The 20,686-nt window shown below is 32.3% G+C and overlaps 2 protein-coding genes across 3 annotated transcripts; one reads left to right on the top strand and one right to left on the bottom strand.

The window, feature by feature from the left end:
* The first annotated feature begins 6,756 nt into the window (after positions 1-6,756).
* LOC100246273 (pentatricopeptide repeat-containing protein At1g02060, chloroplastic) lies at positions 6,757-10,944 on the top strand. 2 transcript variants are annotated; one of them, XM_002266467.3, is made up of 3 exons: positions 6,757-9,033; positions 9,115-9,244; positions 10,344-10,944. In XM_002266467.3, the coding sequence occupies exon 1, from the start codon at positions 6,778-6,780 to the stop codon at positions 9,016-9,018; it is 2,241 nt and encodes a 746-aa protein (XP_002266503.1). In that variant the 5' UTR covers positions 6,757-6,777; the 3' UTR covers positions 9,019-9,033; positions 9,115-9,244; positions 10,344-10,944. The 2 variants fall into 2 exon arrangements, with proteins under 2 accessions (XP_002266503.1, XP_010650422.1); XM_010652120.2 differs by having other exon boundaries at positions 6,757-9,244.
* Positions 10,945-11,236: 292 nt separating this feature from the next.
* Positions 11,237-19,075, bottom strand: LOC100251412 (uncharacterized). Its single transcript, XM_010652119.2, has 6 exons — positions 18,571-19,075; positions 15,653-15,848; positions 15,371-15,443; positions 12,427-12,476; positions 11,728-11,841; positions 11,237-11,577 (listed from the first exon to the last, which is right to left on the bottom strand). Exons 1-6 carry the CDS (start codon positions 18,869-18,871, stop codon positions 11,439-11,441), a joined length of 873 nt encoding a protein of 290 aa, XP_010650421.1. The 5' UTR covers positions 18,872-19,075; the 3' UTR covers positions 11,237-11,438.
* Between the last annotated feature and the right edge of the window lie 1,611 nt (positions 19,076-20,686).

Raw genomic sequence — 20,686 nt, 5'->3', positions numbered from 1 at the left:
AAAAAGAAGCAAGAAAAAAAAAATCATCATATTAAGTACTATTCAAATAGTGACTAATAAGAAAAATCAACATGGGAAAAGAAATTTTCATTTCCTACCTAAAGATGTCTTCTCGTGTCAAAAGACTTCATACACATAAAGAGAAATTGGTTCAATTGGAGTTCCAACTATCCCAACACTTTATGATGGATTTCAAAATTTTCAAGCACATGGATTTCAACCAATTTCAAGGCTGACATTTTTTTCCTATAAATATGGGTTCAAAGTTCATCACAAGGCAGAGGCATAAGAGCGAATGATCAAAAGTTAGAAAGTGTTCTTCAAAATTATCTTCTTAGCTTTTGTATTATCTTCTTTCAAAAATCTCTCTCTTTGTATTCATCTATTGTCAACTAGTCAATCTGCAATCAAAACTCTCTTGTAATCAATGTATAATTTTTAATACAAAAGTTTTATTTTGAGATCAATTTCTTTGTTCTTATGTTCAATTTTTTGTTGTAAATTAAATAGAATTAAACATTAAATATTTATGTTTTTTGTTTGAGTTCATAGCACACAAAAGATTAATTTTGTCTATGAACTTAAACAGGAAAATAGAAATATTTAATATCTAATTCTGTTTAATTTATAACAAAAAATTGAACATAAGAACAAAGAAATTGATCTCAAAATAAAACTTTTGTATTGAAAATTATAACTTGATTACAAGAGAGTTTTTTTATTACAAACTGGCTTATTAACAACAGATGAATACAAATGAAGAGATTTTTTAAAGAAGAGAATACAAAAACTAAGAAGAGAATTTTGGAGAACACTTTCTAACTCTTGGTCACTTGTCTTTGTGTCTTTGCCTTATATTGATCTTGAAGTCTCTATTTATAAGAGAAATTGATGGACTTGAATTTGTTTGAAATCCATGAATGTGAAGTGAGATTGAATCTAAAAATAATTGTAGAAGATAGCTAGCCTATTTCTTCCCATCTTCAGGTGAAAGCATTAAATCTTTGTAGGGATGTTGCAAGTAAGAAGGCCACGTATCCACACATTTTCCTTTTGAAATCAAAATTGCCGATTCAAAAGACAACTTTTACTATTTGAATACTATTCAATACTATTTACCACCATTTGAATAGTATATATATATTTTATGTACTGAAGTTTTTTTTTATTTACTAGATAAATATGAGGAGACAAATATATAAAAATATAGATGTACAAAATATTCTTGATATCTTTTCGACTAAGCATTTCCAACAGATGTTTTTCAAACACCTTTTGAGCTTTTTTTTCAATGACGTAATCCTTTGTATATTTATCAACAAGATAGGAAAATTGAGTTTGGAATAAAAGAGGGACTTTTGGAAAGACATTTACAAATATGATTTTTTGAATATTGTCCTCGGTGATAAGATTATAGTTAGAAGAACTATAAATCTCAAAATCAAGGTCTCTTGCAATCATTCTTAACCTTCAATGTTGTATTTGTTTTTTTAGGCTGACTTTAGTACAGGGCCAAGGGTCCTTTGTACCAAACAATTGATTTTTTTTGTGATTGGATTTGAGAAGGATTAGGTGTTGGGATGGATAGACTCCTTTATCATTTGACCATTCAAGAGACTTACTTTCAATGATGAGTTCGACTAATTTGAATTATCGGATGAAGGCATTTAATATACAAATTGCTAATTTCATTCCAAATCCACCAGTTTGCTTTGATAAAGTAACTCATAATCTATGGGGAGAGCAGGGGTTAGTTCTATTGACTCATTATTGAATTTGATGACTATAAGCCTATATTTGTTTAAGTCAATATTGACTTTGCAAATACTATAAGTAATAGCACATTTATAATCATATATTTTTAATAGAATTTCCATACACATGGGATCAAGCTTCGGACATTCAATATTGGTATTGTCATAATGAATATGTCAAATGAAACTCATCCCTAAAATAGTAACTCCAAAAGTGTTACAGTCAGCAAGAAATTGCATTATATGTTATTGCTTAGATTTTTTTATAAATTAAGCCTTTTGACTTATTATTTGTCTAAGGTCTCGGGGGAGATTTAAATTCTTTTGTTTGAAAAATGAAATTTTTTATTTTTGAAATCCTAGGCTTTCATCGAAAAGTTTTGGAGATTCATTTTGAAAAGATTTTGAAAATGTCGCTTTTGACTCTTTAGGAATTTTCTTGTAATTGAAACCTTCAAGGTTTGTATCTATCGAGAGGCAATGCATATCATAACTTGAAGGGTTAGAAAAACTGTCTAAGTTATCATTTAATTATTTAAAATGAAAAGACAAAGCATTTAAAGCTTTTAACTTTTGGCTATCACTTTTTGTGTTTTACAGGTTGTCTAAAATGCATTTTTGTGATCTATCTCAACTTTCTATTTCTTTATGAATCCAAAATGATAGATTACTTTTAAAAACACTAGAAGAGTGAATTTCCCAAACTTAATATGTTTTTTCCCTATCTGTAAAGAAAATTAAAAAATTAGTACACTTTTTGAAGCATGAATAAGATATCTAATTAGTTTATCTTTAATATACCAAAATTGAAAATATATTGAATTTATTAGGGGCAAATAATTATGAATAAAAATATTTAAAGGGGGTTTTGAATATTTTGAAATCAAATTTGTCGATTTATAAGAATATGCACAAATACCATCACAATCTTTTTGATCATTTGATTCATCCTGACTTTACTATTCACTTGATATTTCTTGAGTTACTAATATTTGATTATTTTCTTCTGATTCGTGGTCTTCATATGAATCTTCATTTTATTTATTAATCATTAATTCTATCAGTAAATATTTAAGTTTATCACTGGTTTCTAGAGAATTGATTTTGCTTTCCAGTTTACGGTCTTTTAAATAATGACCTACTTTGCCACATTTACAACAAGTTGGAGTTATTGGAGTTTTCTTTTTTAGAGTTGTTTTGTTAAAAGGTTTTGATTTATTAGAAATAATTTTTACAATTTTTTTTTTGAAATTTTGACTCAATTAATGGTTTTTTACCTTCTGTATTATTTTGTTTATTTTTTATTTTTTAAGAGGCTATTATTGTATCATACCCATAATATGAACAAAATTTTCCTAATTATTTCTTTCTATCTTGTTTTTCTTTTTTCATTTGACTCTTTAATTTTAGGTCTGTGCAAAAAGCTAAACCTTCATTATTAATAAAAGTAATTAGTTCTCCATGTGTTAATGACTTATAAAGAATTCTTTCATTGTGGATATTTTTTATTCTTTGTCTAACATTTTCAACAAATAAAGTTGGTGAACCAGATATAAATTTTTCTTTCCAATAATGACTTCCACAATTAGGTTTTGATATAACTTTAACTAAAAACATATCTCTATACCACTTAAAATCTTGAAGTTTTAGACATCTAAAATTATTGAGGATTTCAGAAGTTCTTTCTTGAAAATAGATTGGATCTTCTATAAAATGTTTTGTTATTACAAATATTAAAGAATTGACAACGTCTTTTTCATAAGTTTGGACTGATATTCCTTCTTCTTTGATTTTGTCTTTTTTGCATTTAATATGTATTTTCTATCATTTTGACTCAACTAATGATCCCACCAACCTTTAAGCAAACCAGTGAATCCTAAGACTAAGACATTAGCATAATGAAATTCATAATTACTAGTCTTGATTCTATAGGCATTAGTAGTCATCATCATTTCATGAAGTAAATTAATTATTTGATATTCACTCATTCTATTTATATTCCATTCATAAAAACTACTACCATTATAACTAGCAGCTAATTGATAATTTTCCGAAAAAGAAGGTTTTGAATAATAATTTTTTCTACTTACAAAATTATTAGAAATTGCATTAATTGTTGAAGGGGGGGAGGGGGGTTGACTATTGAATTTGAGGACATTTTGAATTGTTCTTCTATTTTATTAACTTTTGATTTTTTTTATTTATTATAGTTTGAATTTGATTCTTATTTTGAGTAATACCATTAATATTAAGTTTATCTAATGTAAGTTGTATTTCCTTTAACATTGTTTCTATTGGTGTTGCGAGTTGGTTTTATTAATTTATTTTGTTAAAAATAAAGAATAATTTTTCAAAATTAATAATTGATAATACTATTTTATTTTAAATGAATATAAAAACAAATAAAATTTATTTTTTTAAGGTATAAATGTGCTGAATTTTTTATTACATGCATTCATTTATTACTTGATTATGAAAATGATATTTTAAATTATTTTATTTAATCTATAATTAATTATTCAATTTTTTTAATTTCAAATTATTCTTAAAAATTACAAATTTAGTAAAGAATTTAAAGTCTTAATTATGTCTATTATTTTTTATAGTCATTATGTATATTTTCTTTTTTAGTTTTAAATTATTTATGAAAATTATTAAACTTATTAATAAATTTAATACAAAGTCTCACTTGATTTAAAATTTATTTTTTCTAGTAAAAAAAGTGGAAGGACAGTTCTCTATTTTATTTTTAAAAAAAATTGTTTGTAAAAAACAATAACCAATGGTGATATAAATTTTTAAGAACAATTTTGTTTTTAAATCACACACCTAAATAGGTTTTTATTATTTAGTTAAAAAAAAAAAACTCTTAAGGGATTTTTTAAATAAAAATAAAAAATATTTCAAACCAAGTACAACATGAGATTTTTTTTAAATAAAAATAAAATTTTATTTTAAAACATATGTGCGGATATTATTGGCATTTTTTTTTTCATTTTCATTCATATTTTTACTCAACTTTGAAACAAAATAAAATTGTCATTCCAATCTTACATTCATATATACATCCAAATACAAGAATTGAAATTATCAAATTCATTCCTCTTAAAAAGGAAACGGGAATAGGAAAAAAAAAAAAAAATCATTTTCATTCCTCATTTGCGTGTACCAAACATGCCCATAAAGTTTTGGAATACAGAAAAATAATGGTAAAGGATTGTGTATATCCATGGTATAGATCGAAGATAAGGTTTTTTAGGAAATCATTTTTTAAAATAATTATGAGAAAACAACAATAAAGGATAGTATATAACTGTGGTGTAGATTCGAAGATAAGGTTTTTTAGGATTTTTTTTTAATTAGTTATGAGAAATAATTTTTGAGAATTATATTTGTGGACCCCGCATTTCCGTTCGATGCGTTTCCACTCGATGGCGAAACTCGCTTTTTGTTCATTTTGTGAAAATTTGATGTTTTGAAAATATTTGAAGTCGCCACTTATTTTTGTTTTATTTTTTTAAAGGGAAAACAAAATAAGAAAGAAAAACCCTAAGTGTAACTCCTTATTTTGGAAAAGGTGGTCTGTGAAAAATCGGATCGGGTTCGGGGGTCAGGTTACTTATCGGGAAGGTACGGTAAAGACCGTAGCACCCCTCTAAGTCCCTAAAGTCGAGTCTCTACTAATAAAATGAAGCCGACGTGACGATCAATAAGAAAATCAACGGATACTCAAATCGACCGTGCACAAAATGGGAGTGGATGCGTACCTATGCCACGAACGAGCAATGCGCGGTTTGCTGTCCACCCCAAAAATGGCTCCTAATGGTCTCCTCTACTGTTTTCCCCCTCTTCCCTCTCAAGGCACTCTCCGCCCCTATTTCTATCTTCCCCCTCAAACCATTACCAGCTCCCCTATTCATCCCTCAGCAAGCATGGCGCCTTCAACCACCAGCATGGGCGGGCAGCTGATGGATCACCACGCGTCCCATGCTGCTTGTGTCTCCAGAAAGAAGTCCCCCCTACTTCAAAAAAATGAAGGAAGAAACCCACTCTCCCGGGTGTTCCCCCCTGTTTTTTAAAAGGGGTCTACAATATTCTATTCAATAATTATTTTTTGAAAAACACATTTTAAAAACTAATGTTTTATTGAACAAAAATCTATTTGAAAACTTGAAATATTTTTAATTTATTTTTTATATTTTTAAAAATATTTTAAAAATAACTTTTACATGAAATATTTTGTATTTAATCACTCTCCATATTTATATAATTATTTTCAAAAATAATTATATCAAATTGAGTTATATAGTTTTTTAAGGTTATTCTCTAATTTACTTGAAGACTATTTCCCATGTTTTAATTTTCTTTTTAAAAAATCACCATTTTTGTAATATTTTATTTTCAATAATTCTTCATACTTCTTTAAAACTTAGAAAACAAAAAACATCTACCGGTTTTTTTGGATGAAAATACGCGTGAAAATAATAACAAACTACTAAAATATGTTCTAAAATATATTTTTTTATTATTAAACATGTTTTTCTATTTTAAAAAATAGAAGAAAAATATTTTTGAAAACAACTTTTGAAAAACCCTAAATTTTTTACATTGATTTGTAGAAAATTTAAGAGAAAGTATAAGAAAAGAAAAAAAAAAGATAAGGAGGAAATATTAAAAAAAACTAAATTTAATATTAATAAATTATTTTCATATTATAATTCGATCTTAATTATTTTTTAAATCCTTTATATCAAAATTAAATAATTTGAAAATATATAATTTTTAATTATATTTGATGTTTTTTTTCATGAAATAGAAATTTAAATAAAAGGCTTCTTATCACACGAGTTCATAAGATTTTATTCAGTCGTTTTCTTTGATAAAAATATTAAATAGTCGCTCATACTGCTAAATATAGCCTTAAAACAAAAATCTATTTTATTTATTTTTAATTAATTAGAATTATTTTAATTAATTCTTAGTTTTTATAGGTGGCGTTCACTTCTACTCCTACAATTCTCCCATGGCCTCCGTAGGCCATTCACCACTTGCATCCTCTCTGAAGCGATGCTCCTCCCACCTCTCTTCAAATCTGAGCTCTACTCCTCCTCTCAACTCTCTATTAATTCACACTCAGTTCATTTCGTCAATTTCCTCTCAACAACCCATCAAAATCACTCCCAATGAAGGACTCAAAGCGGCTACCAAAACCAAAAGATCCCAAGCCATGGCTCGTCTCATCAACACTGAACCATGGTCGCACGAACTCCAGTCGTCTCTGGCCGAACTCGCCCCCTCCCTCTCCAAGACCACTGTCCTCCAAACCCTCCAACTCATCAGAACCCCTGCAAAAGCGTTGCATTTTTTCAGATGGGTGGAGGCCAAAGGCTTCACCCACAATGAGCAATCATATTTCTTGATGATTGAAATTCTGGGTCGAAGCCGAAACCTCAATGCGGCTCGGAATTTTGTCTTCTCCATCGAGAAGAAGTCGGGTGGGGCGGTTAAGCTTGGGGATAGATTCTTTAATAGCTTGATTAGGAGCTACGGATGGGCAGGGTTGTTTCAGGAGTCGATTAAGGTTTTTAAGACGATGAAGGAGATTGGGGTGTCGCCTTCTGTGGTTACATTTAACAGTCTTTTATCGATTGTGCTTAAGCGGGGTCGAACCAGTATGGCAAAGCAGCTGTTTGATGAAATGCTTGATACGTATGGGGTTACGCCTGATACGTACACTTTTAACATTTTGATAAGAGGGTTTTGTATGAACTCAATGGTGGATGAAGGGTTTTGGTTTTTCAAAGAAATGTCGCGTTTTAAGTGTGACCCAGATGTTGTTACATATAATACTCTTGTTGATGGCCTTTGTAGGGCAGGGAAGGTGAAAATTGCGCATAATGTTGTGAAGGGTATGGTCAAGAAAAGTCCAAATTTGAGTCCCAATGTTGTTACTTATACAACTTTGATTAGAGGGTATTGTATGAAGCAGGATATGGCGGAGGCTTTGAGTTTGTTAGCAGAGATGGTTAGCCGAGGACTGAAACCAAATAAGATTACTTATAATACGCTTATTCAAGGGCTTTGTGAGGCTCAGAAGCTTGATAAGATAAAGGAGATTTTGGAGGGAATGGTAGGGGACGGAGGATTCATACCTGATACATGTACCCTCAATACATTGATCAAAGCCCACTGCACTATGGGAAAGTTGGAGGAAGCATTCAGCGTATTTGAGAAAATGTCGGAATTACGGGTCCAGCCTGATTCAGCTACATACAGTGTGCTGGTTAGGAGTTTGTGCCAGAGAGGGGATTTCAGGAGAGCAGAGGAGTTCTTTGATGAGTTAGCAGAGAAGGAGATCTTGCTTCATGATGTAGGATGTAAGCCTCTTGTTGCAGCGTATAATCCCATGTTTGAGTATCTTTGTAGTAATGGGAAAACAAAGAAGGCTGAGAGAGTCTTTAGGCAGCTAATGAAAAGAGGGACACAAGATCCTCCATCTTACAAGACTTTGATCCTGGGGCACTGTAGGGAAGGTACACCAGAAGCTGGGTTTGATCTCTTGGTCCTGATGTTAAGAAGAGATTTTGTGCCTGATGCTGAGACTTATGGGTTGATGATTGATGGCCTTTTGAAGAAGGGTGATCCTGTTCTTGCCCATAAAAGTCTAGAGAAGATGTTAAAGAGCTCTCATCTTCCTACTACGGCTATATTCCATTCCATACTTGCCGCACTTGTGGAAAAAGGTTGTGCTCATGAATCTGCTAGCCTTGTAAAACTGATGTTAGAGAGAAGGATTAGACAAAATATTGATCTCTCAACACATACTGTAAGGTTACTCTACAAGAGTGGCCTACAGGATAAAGCATTCATGACCATTGGGTTGCTTTATGAGAATGGATATTTGGTTAAGATGGAAGAATTGGTTTCCTTTCTTTGCCAGAGTAGAAAGCTACTAGAGGCACAGAAAATGTTGCTATTTAGTTTGGAGAAGCGACAGAGTGTCGATATTGATATGTGCAGCACAGTTATAAGTGGCCTTTGTAAGGCCCATAAGGTTTCAGAAGCATTTGCTTTATACTATGAATTGGTGGAGAAAGGAATGCAACATCGCTTAACCTGCCAAGAAGATTTGAGAATTTCCTTGGAGGCTGAGGGAAGGTTGAATGAAGCCAAGTTTGTTTCTAAGAAGATGCCAGAAGTCCCAAAACAGTGGCAATCAGATAGAACTGGTCCAAAAGTCAGCTCTAGAATGGCAAGACCTTGATGTTGTTTTCTTCTTGTAAGATATTCATGATTGGAAAATCATCATAAATTCCTAAGGCATGGAGACGAGTCTCTGATGGATGCCTTGTATATACAGCTTTCAGTACGAAGAAAGGAGTTCCTCTGGAGTTCAAAGATGAAGTCCTTTAATCCATTCCACAGAATTGAAGCATCAAGGGATCAAGAAAGGGCAGGGCTGGTGTGGATTGCTTACTTTCTAACATCAGGTGATGGTATTCGAAACTTATTTTTTAACCTTGGTGCTCTAAGAATGCCCATTTTACTTGTCCTAGTCTTTAATATCCTCCAACCAGAAATATGTTAATTTTGCAAAATTCACGTTCACCTTAAAACATTTATATCACCGAAACATATAACCAGTAGGTCATTTGTAGGAATCCTCAATGATGCCAAAATCCTAAGTGAACCATTTACAAAACTTCCAACAATATCATTTGATGAGGATGTCATTTGGTAAAATCATCAAATCATTATAGATAATTTGTATGATGTTGCTGAGAGGAGAGGTGTGGTATTGTTGGACTTCAAGACGCTTCTTTTTTTAAGTGAACTCAAAATTGGATGTTTGGGAAACATGATATGGGAAATAGAAAATTGTTTCCAAGAATTGCCTCCCCCATGCAGCCAAGGAGGCATTTGGGAGTTTGGCACATTCCTCTGTTCTTTTCAATAATTAAAGTCTGCATATTACATTTGTAAAGGTTATATTATCATCATCAATGCCTTTGGCTAAGTTTTGAAAAACTACTAACCAATTGTAGGATGAGCATTACAGAATCACACAGCTAGTTGCCTCAAATTATGGACAAATAGATGAAGTTGGAGCCATACATGCTCTCTTCAAAAAGGCAAACTCTTCTTTTATAAACAAGATGGACAAGATTCCAAGATCATGCCTCATTTTATCTCTTTGAAATGTGTTTAATCTGTTAAGGAAAAAAAAAGGCATAATGATGTTGCCATAATCCAAATCTCCAGCTCTTGGAAACAAGAGAAAGACCATGTGAAGAAATTTATTTAACTGAGCATAGCATCTAGGGATTTTCATTTTTCTCTGTTGTTCATCCACAATGAAGGAGCATTGCCCATCCGATCTTTAGGTACAACACTTGGGGAACCTTTTTAAAGGAAATATAGAAATTATTGCTCAGCAATTCTGTGGTGTCCTACGTAAAATAAAATATTTGAGGGCTAAGGTGAAGTTTAGTTGCCTCCTGACATATGAGAATTCAATTGTTTTTATGTGCTTAGATTTGAATGATTGCTTACCATTACCATTAATGCTACGGTGTAATGATATGGCAGTGGACTACAGCAAATCATCCAGAAGCATGAACCAACTCTCAGGGGGCAGTAAGGTGGTGGTGCATGGAACATTTTCTGCCATGGTAAAGCGAAGAAAGCCTCTCTAGGGTGGTGGTGCCAGAGATGCTCGAAAGACATGGGGCTCACAGAAAAGTAGTGAAGTCCACCTCAATTGGTGCCATTGTCCTCATGGATGGAGCAGATTCTAAAGTCATATGCCATCCCTATCATGGTGGAATTTATGTTGCCATTGAGCATCACCTTGGGGTAGTTGGGGATTCTGATTTGGTTCCTCAAGATCTGATTTCTTACTTTCTTAAAGAGGATCTTGTTTTGAAAAGCTCTTTCAGAGAAGGTGGTCGTCTTGGCAATGGAAATTGCTTAACAACATTATTAGAACTGTTAGAGGAAAATAAAAGCAAGAGTGGATGGGTAAAAAATAAACTTGTTTCTCCTGGTGATATTTACTACATTAGCTTTGTGACCTCAAATGCAGTTGGGCAATTAGTGAACCTTATTGTAAATGAGGTTAATTGTTAATTGTTTCTTGAACAAAGAGTCAGAAGCTTATCCTAATGACAAAAAGAGACCATTTCTTTTAGCTTTTCTTCACATAAAAATAGCTTGCCTGGAATTGAAATTGGGGGCCTGAAATGACAAAATTTTTTCTTCACAGTGAAATTGGGGACCATTTCCAAAAACTCCCTTCAAAGTGAAAACACCTGGCAGCATAGAAAAAGTCTCACTTACTCAGTAATAATATTAAAGCTTTCACTTTCTGCTACTTGATTGTGGATATCAATCAAATTTTTTACTAATTGCAGTAATCAAACATCCAGAAAGGTAAAGTAATCAGATTCTTTCCTCGTTCCTTTTTAACTTTACAAAAAGAATAAAAGGAATCAATCATAAATAAATGATCTTTGAACTAATCAATGTAGATGTAGAACCATCCAAAAGCACACAAAATTTTGATCATTTAAGCTACAAAAATGTATGACTTTCCTTCCAGAAGGAAACCTGCAATACACCGGAAAATTGAAAGGGTACAAGCACAACATACAGCTCAAAATTTGTACCTGAACAAGCTGCTATTTATTGTTCACTAACTTGTTTGTTCTGTTTTTTCTTACCGTCAGTCCCAATTGGTATTCTACCAAAGAGACAGATCTGTGTATCACCTTGAAGAAGTCGTTGGTGAAAGTAGTTCTTGTACAAGTCCCAGAACTCTTCCCTGCCCATTGACATGCATTGTAAGCAAGGGAAAACATTTTAGATAAGAGATTTATCCATATGACCATAAGCTTAAATAGGGGTTTTCTTTTCCTGTCAGGTAAGAGGGAAGTGGTTCAAATGATGGAGACAAGTAAACCAATGATCTTACCTGACTTGTGGAAGCGTAAACAAGGAATATCCCTTGACGTCTGTGTGCATGTCAAGCACAATTATCGATAATCTTGAAAGCCCTAATGCTTCCACGTCAATTAACTTCTTGATCCTGGAACCAAACAAGCATATTATTCGGTTGAAATAAAAATGAAGTTGAAGCAGAAATGAAAGAAGTTGTAAAGCATAATAATGTAAGGAATAAGAAGACAACCTACTCTTCAAAAGCAAATAGTGAAAAAATGGAAATCAACCAAAAAGTAGGGAATCTGTTGCTTAGCTCCCCTAGATTTTGAAAGTACAAAATGAAAACATATTTCTTTTGGGAACAGAAACTTGCTGTTGCTTTTAGATATTCAAAAATGAAGATAGCAGTTAAAATGGAAAAATGATGAAAGCCAACAATTGGAGTCTTAATCACCCCACTGAAAAAGTCAAAACATTGGCAAGACATATAGTCTTAAGGAGAAAAAAAAAATTTCCAACAAGCATTTACTCTTCTTATTTTCTTCAATTCAGACAATTTCTCATTATATTGGCAGAAAGCCCAAGATTACTATATCCTCACAAGCTACTCCACTCAGCCCAAAACCTGGAATCTTAATTACCCTTAATTTGAAAATACCTAAATTCACAGCCAAATATGCCTATTTCCTTCAAAACTAATGAAAACCAAGAACAAATGTGGGTCACTAACCTGCTAGGTGTACCGCTGGCAATATTAACACGGTTCTTTAAAATGGATACCTGCATGAACCAAAAGGCGAACATTATAGTACATATTTAGAGAATTAGTGAGAAATGATCCGGTTAGAATAAAGTAACACAACTAAATGGAATTTAAATAATATAAGTTCATTCTGAAGTCTATGCTATGGCAAACTGGGGCAAAGTCTGTAATCAAGTCTCTTAAAAAAGGAAAATGAAGTATTTCTTCCTCACAGCCAGGAAAAGAACATTCATCGTCAAGAACACCATTGAAATAAGCATTCAATTCTAATTTCACAAGAATGTTTATAGTCTACAGCAGAAACATCCAAACACAATTATCATGATAAGCATAATAGTCCACAATCTATGGAACCTCCTCAAAAAAAAAACTTCCATGCTTTGTACATTCAAAAGAATACACAGATAAGAGAACAAGATAAAAGAAGATGGAAACTCAAGAACTCTCAAATATTTGCCATAACCTTCATCAGAAGATGATTTCAATACTTCTTAGCCTCCATCTAGTGACAAAACAATATCACAATATTTTCTTAAGGCATAAGCAATTGATCATAACCATGCATCTAACACAATCATTTTTATAGAAGAAATTTAAATTTTGTACTCAATGCCATTGTTTATCAAGGCTTTGCCATTATCATTGTTGATCATGTCATGACCTAGCAAATGAACACAACAATTAAAATGATCAAAGGGTTTAATGAATCCACCAGAGAAAATCATGATATCTCTTACTATTTTACAAGCTAGTATGCAACTTAAAAACAATCTTTAAATTAAGGAAAAAAAATAAAAGAAAATAGATTTTATGCCCAAGGCACACAAATTAATAAGTAGGAAAGATATAAATGGGGGAAGTGAAAAGGGAAAAAAACAGAGAATATTGGGAAAGCTTAGCAGCTTCTTTTTTTTTCTTTTCTTTTTTGGGTTTAGCACAGGAAATTGCTCATAGATCATAAGGCTGATGCTAGTATGAAGGGGCTCCAAGAGGGAGGCAAGTTTGACACTCATATTGGAAGGGACTTAATTGCGCAACTAGTTAGGAGAAGGGACTTATGATCTATGCATTAAAGTGCTATTTTTGGTCTGAAAAATCTCTCACATGACCACTTAGGTCTATGTTGCCACCAAATTGTTTTATGAAAGTGGAGCCTCTGGTCTTTGCTCCCTACCTACTTTTGATGACATGATATTCAAGACCCCACTTGGACAACATTGTCAAACCTTCAATTTTTACTCATATGATAATTGATGGCACAGTAAGAAGATGAAAGCCAAAATATTTTCATTTGATTCTTTGTCATTTGGGCAACTCAAAATCTGTACTCTTGTCTATAGCAAAACAAAATCCTAACACCCAACTAAAGACCTAAGGCAAACAATGCCAAGTGTGTATAACTTAAAAACCCTAAGACCATGTTTGGGTACTAGGAATAAAATTGAACTTCAGTATTCAATCAATGTGGAATAAGATTCTCCTTAATAGAGTTCCAGGGAAAAATCAATTACAAATATATAAACAGTAGAAAGTTCTTGGAATTCTAACTGCACAAAAAAAAAAAAAACTTAAATATTTATGGTAAAGAAAACATTTACTTGAAATAATACCAATATATAGACCCAAGACTGAAAACTGTCGTAGGAAATCGTAAACAGTGAACTTTCCCAATCAAACCACCAAAGGCATGATAGCAATGCCTTAAATGTGATTGAGAAAGCAGGAGGTTTATCATTTTATCTTTTGTACATACAAAATACTATTCTTGTTAGATATCAAAAGATCAAAAAAAAGGAAGCTTGTTGGGGCAGAGCAGATCAGTTTCTTTCCTTAATTATAGCAACAACTCTAACCTGAAGCTCAAAACTTTGGAACATATGATGTAGCCACTTGTTCTGATTGGGAAAATGTAGAGAGGTTTCATATTTCAAAGAATAGAAAAATGTGAAATGAGTATCATAAATCAATTCTGTTCCAGATTGAATGATTTGCAGGACAGCAGTATTATTTCAGGAGACTATGAGATCCAAGGCAAAAAAGTATCCCACAAGCTTAAGCAAATGTGCAATAATGATGCAACAAATAACCTACAACTGGGAGAAAAAATGCAACCTATATAGAAAAGTTGGGACCCTATCTCTTTGGGTTCGAAAATCATCCATTCCACTTATTGTCTCCTTGTAAAACAATTTGATTGAAATTTATTGTTCACAGTCAGCAACCATTGTGGGGCATCCTGGCTGCCCAAACACCTTTTCTGTTGGAACATAATCCATCAGAGATGATGCTTTTTTAATTCCTTCCCAATCATGGAAGTCTATTATAAAATTAGTATTCTGAATCTCCTCATCCTCCTCCAGCACCAAATGGACCACACATGCCTCCTCATTCACTGGAATTATAAACTAATTCGGGAACCACATCTTAAGAGATCCACCCACAGACCAACCATCATGCCAAGACACCTCCTGCACATCTTCACTGTAAACCACATCAAGTCCTTGACTCCTTTCTATGATTTTATTGGGAACTTTATAGCCTGAACAGCACATAACCATTTGTAAATCAAGCCCTTCATCGTTGACCCAGTCAACATCTTATTGAGCCTCAACCTTATGCTGATAGCACCTTCAACTACAATTTCAACAATGCCACTCCTTACAGGTGCGGTTGTAGTCTTTTGTGCCCATACCGAGCTATAACTTTTCTCTAACTACCAAACATTTCTATCATACAGGATTTATCAATTTAATGTCCCGTTGAAAAACCTCTCCTTCAGTCAAGGTATGCATGGTCAATAAGTAATCCCACATTCCACAAACACCTCTCCAATTCATTCCTCCCATTTTAATATTTAATGTACCAATGAAGTTGCATGGAGAACAGAGAATCTAGATGTTGGAGTGACTACCTGATCATCAACCTTCATATGCTTTGAGAACAGCTTGGCAGCAGGGCATTCTCTAGTCAATGGCCGTAAGCCCCTGCAGAGAGCACAAAGTATTTTTAAGTGATAAGGTACTCGAGAAAGTTAAAGAAAATAGAAAAGGAAAAGAAAAGGAGAAAAAAAAAAGGGCAGAACAATGGGTTCTTTATTATTTTTACACTTCCATTATTCACAATGTTGCTTGGTGTTTAGCAACATTACATCATACCATATCCATTGAATAAATATGAATGAATAGACTGCTACCTAAGAAACTCCAATGATCGTAGAGCAGATGCGCTTATGATAAGAACTGCTGGATTGCCAGGATCAATTTTTCCTTCCATGAGCTGACCCTCACAAAGCACTTCTTTCCATGAAGGCCCGAAAGCAGCCTTCACTTGTTTCCCTAAGGTGCTAACCTCTTGGTCAAGGCCTTGAGATAGATCCAAAACGCATGCTTCTGCATATTTCGAGGGAAGAAAAAAAACAGCCATACAGAGACACATGTAAGCTTATACATCCTTTCTAGAGAGAAACAAAAATGTAAAATCTTTACATCAACAAGTTTTCATGAACCCAATGCATATGCATCACTAATCACAATTCAACTAACAGAAAAGGGTTTTGTCAGCTATGCAGTTAGCAATGAGACTAACAGCAATGTTAAGCAATATGGCAACTAAAATGAACAAGAAAATCTGATGAAATGAATTTCCATGTGATCCCCAGAAATCAAGTAATAACCTACACACCTCTCTTTGATAGTTCGATTAGATGATGTATAGAATATTCTTTTTTAGCGTTGAATGGATTAGCACTAAGACATCTGTTATACTACTCTTTAAATTTGCATTTATCTAAGAGCTAGAAAATATTCAGTCTCTTTATTATCACAGAATGGAGAAGCTAGATTTATAACCCAATGATGGGGCCTAAAAATGATACACAATTTTATTTCATCTTCCAAAGAATAGAATTATGACCTTTAGATTCAGTCAACACAGTCTTAGTTCCAACCACTTGAAATCCGTTTTATAAATCCTTTTTAGAAGCTGAAATCCTTTATTAGATCCTTACAGATCATGTTGTTTCTTAGTGCCTCTAACCTCATCCTTTTTGGCCTTTCTCCTATGTTACATGGAGTAAATTACATCAGTCCAAGGCTGGTATGAGTCAGTGTTAGATTCATTCAATACCCAGATTTTAAGACGCAAAATAGAGCCAAATAATCTAATTTCACTTTTCTTTGGTTCAATCTCTGCAGACAAATTAATCATATAAGATACAATGTCCAACATCAGTCTAAAATTAGTGATATATCAAAATAAAAATTTGTAATTCTTCTTCGTTAGACACACTGCTGGATGCACCTTATCAATAGGCAATGTCAGACACATTCTATACCCAAATCCATGTCTTGGTGTTTCCAAAATGGGTAATTCTCAGGCTTTGAAGTGTCCATATAACATTTTCTCTGTCAGAAACAACATAATTCGTTGCATTGAACTTGGAGGTGCAGTGAAGGAAGATAATTTCTTCCAAGATTTATAAAACACTTATCGAAAAGGAAAAGTATATAATGTACCTCCAAATGTAAGAAAAACACACTATGACCCAAGATTGCACTATACATCTCAAAGAAGTAAAAAGTCTCTAATAAAGGATATCAAGTGTTTATCCCTCACTTGGCTAAATGCTTTGTTTCTTGGTTAGCAACACACTTGGAGCTTGAGAAAAAGAACATCTTAAATCATTTGCAACATCAATAATTTGATGGATCCAATACTTCCATGGACCTCTTTCCCTCTTATATATCCAACAAAAGAGAATAGCGGAATCACCCTCAACACATAATGCTAAAATCTCAGAACTTTAGGATATGACAAACCCTCTAAAATAGACTGAATCTCTATCGCAATAGGTATACCCTCTCCCTCCGCTTTGGAAAATGTAAATGCTCCTTCAATCCAAAGTTACCCTTTGTTTTTCCAAGGGACAATCATCAAAAACAAACTTTATAGAACCCATTGAAGGTGGAAACCATGTTGGTTGAATCTCCATTTAACTTCTTGGATCTACATATGCGAATTCAATTTAGCATTAAAAGCTCAAATGGGTACAACAAAATGCATTTGTGACAAGGGCCACAAAGAAGTATAGAGATAAACCAAGCCCTAAAGAGCTTCTATAGATCTCCGTCCTAGGAAATTTTAGCATTCCTCTCTAACCACAATCTAAATTACATTGAGACTAGTCATATACCATAGAACCCAACCTCTAAAAAGACCCCTAAAAATTCTAAAGGATATAACTATCTCTATCGCACTTTATGTGGGGAGGGCACTCAATTTTAACAGGTCTGAATAGTTCATGCCAGAGGTCTGAAGCTAGTGAACAGTTTTAAAAAAGGGTTTTGGCTAAATAAACCTAGCTCCCATTAGCTTGAAATTTCATCAAACACCTCACTTACCTCTCATTTGTTATTTTCATTCACCTCCCCTTTAACTCAAAATAAAGGAGGTATTTGACAAATTTTCAAACCCTCTGACTCAAAATAAGAGAGATATTTGATGAATTTTCAAACCAATAAGGACTAAGTGAATTCAAATCAGGGGAGGTGAATGACATTAACCCGTTTTAAAAAAAGATGGCTAGCAATATCTCTATTAGCCAAGCACATAACATTAGCCAAATTTTTCTCCATATAAGCATAAGCACATTGCATGAGATTTTTGTGAATGCTTAGAATCTCTTTTCAGTAAAGCTGGGAGGGATGATTTTACAAACGGGTTTCCAAAAAGATGTTTTAAATTTTAAAATTATGTTATACATTAGAAAAAAAAATCCTCTCCTTTGCATAAACCTACTTAGAATATCTCCATTGAGCTCAACACAAAATTTCTCCACCCGAATCCAATTTGACTTAAGAACTTTGATATGTTAATTATCATCATATTTCAGTTTTCTTTCTAATTGCCACAACAATCCAAATAAGAAAATTTGAAATTTCTTCCTAGTTCATCTCTTTTCAATCTCTCATACTCTCCAACATCCAAACGGAAGCTCAAAAGAATATGCAAATGCGTTTATCTTCATTGTCGTGCATTTAAACTGAAACGAAAATTAAATATGAAAAAAAAGTGCAAAAAGAATACTAAAGAGAAAGGAGAGGAGGAAAGAACCAGTGAGAGAGTCGGATTCGAGGGAAGAAAGCTGAAGATTATTGGCGGATTGAAATTGGTCCAGAAAGAAATTCAGCTGCTGTGAGGGTGAAATGGGCTCTGCTTGAGGCTTGGGTTTCTTGGCTCCCACCTTGTCGCTGCTGTCGTTTTTGTTCTTCTTCTTGTCAATGTTATTAAGCTTCTTCTTGTTGTTGTTGAATTTAGATTTTGGATTAGGTGCCTTAGGGCCCAGTCGTGAGGGCTTCTTCATCTTCATCATCTCCTTAGGGTTTAAGGGCTCCCCCACTTTCCCGCTCCCCATTCTCCTGCTGTTTTTCTGCTCCCCTCCTAACTCCCAACTCAAAACTTGTTTCTAGGTTTCGAGCCTTCGACCTTATAACCCGGTTCATGATTTTCACGGTTCGGACCGCCGGTCCAACACCGTGGCCTATACCCACGGTACCTGAGCCTGGAGGGAGGAGCATCCTTTCTAAGAAATATTTGTGGCGAAAGGATTACTTAATCCACCCGTTTAGGTTATGTTTGGCTCCAAAAAAAAATACAAAAATAATAATAATAATAATAATAATAAAAATAAATTAAGGAAAATTATGAGAAATATTAAAGAAATTAAATATAATTAAGATTAACTAAAATTTTATATATTTTTAAATTATTTAATATTTATACTAAATAATTAAAATAAGTGAAATAAGTTTAAAATAATATTTAAAAATAATTTATTGATTTTAAATCTATTTTTTATTTTTCTTCACTTTTTCTTTCATTATAATTTTCTTTTCTATTTTCTTTCATTTAAATTTTCTGAAACCTAACATAGTCTTAGAAATTAATCCACATTTATTAAAAATTATAAATATACTCTCCATCACATTATTACCTTTTTAGTTTCAAAAGAGCTTGAACCTAAGATAGTCATTAAAAATTTGATAAAAGGTAAGTTTATTCAAAAAATAAAGAGGTTATTCTTTTGAATATCTTTTATCTATTTTAATCAAATAACCCTTATGAGAAATTGCTTAAACAATAAAAATTAAATACGACTTTAGTACTCAATTAAAAATATTATAACAATTAACACAATTCAGTAAGGCGGAGGACAATGTAGTATGAATGGATTCAAGGATGGATAAGACCTTATTTGATAACTATTTGTTTTTTTTAAAAAAATTATGTTATCCATAAAAAATAAAATAAAACATATTTAACAATAGAAAACAAAAAATAATTTTGCCATCTCTTAAAAATAGAAAATGTGATTTTTTTTTTATATATATAACATTTTTTTAGTTCTTTTCAATTGTTTTGACTTTTTTTAGTAATGTTTTTTAAAATAAATAAATAAACAAACATGGAGAATGATTAAAAATAAAACATTAAATATGAGACAGTTTTTGTCAAAAATATGTTAATTTTTATTTGTAATGCTTTATTTTTAATTATTTTTAATTATTTTTCATATTTGTATAATTATTTTTTTAAACATGACTCAAAAAATAAGTGAAAATAACTAAAATATGTTTTATGAAAATATCATATTTTATATTTTTAAGAACATAATACTATTTTTTATTTTTCTATTGTCAAACGGGTTTTTTTTTTTTTTTTAATCCTGGGCAACATAAAACTATTTTAAAAATAGTGACCAAATAGGGCTTAAGTTTTTTTGTTAAATCTGCCTTGGGACAATAGTTTCAATAGCTTTTTGAATGAGTGTAATTTGGAATCCATGGTACATTTTAAAGCCAGTTTTTTTCATGTGGAAACCAGTTGGAGAAAGGTGTTGATCTTAAACAAGCTTTAAAGAAATGGTGGTTATTAGTTAATAGATATTATCTTTGTACAGTTGAAAAACAATTCATTGATCATATCATCTTTCATTGCACTTAGACAAAGGTCATGTAAGAGTTGTTGTGGACCCCGCATTTTGCTTGATGCGTTCCCACTTGATGATGGAACTCTTTTTTTATTTATTTATGAAAAATTGATTTGTTGTTTAGAAAATGATTTGGAATCGTCACTTATTTTTATTTTATTGTTTTTTTAAAAATGGTAAACAAAATAAATAAGAAAGCCCTAAGTGTGACTCCTTATTCGGAAAAGGTGATTTATGAAA

Source organism: Vitis vinifera, chromosome 5, assembly GCF_030704535.1.
Source record: "Vitis vinifera cultivar Pinot Noir 40024 chromosome 5, ASM3070453v1".
Lineage (NCBI taxonomy): Eukaryota > Viridiplantae > Streptophyta > Magnoliopsida > Vitales > Vitaceae > Vitis > Vitis vinifera.
Note: the sequence above shows the minus strand (reverse complement) of the source record. Positions and strands in the feature narration are given on the sequence as shown.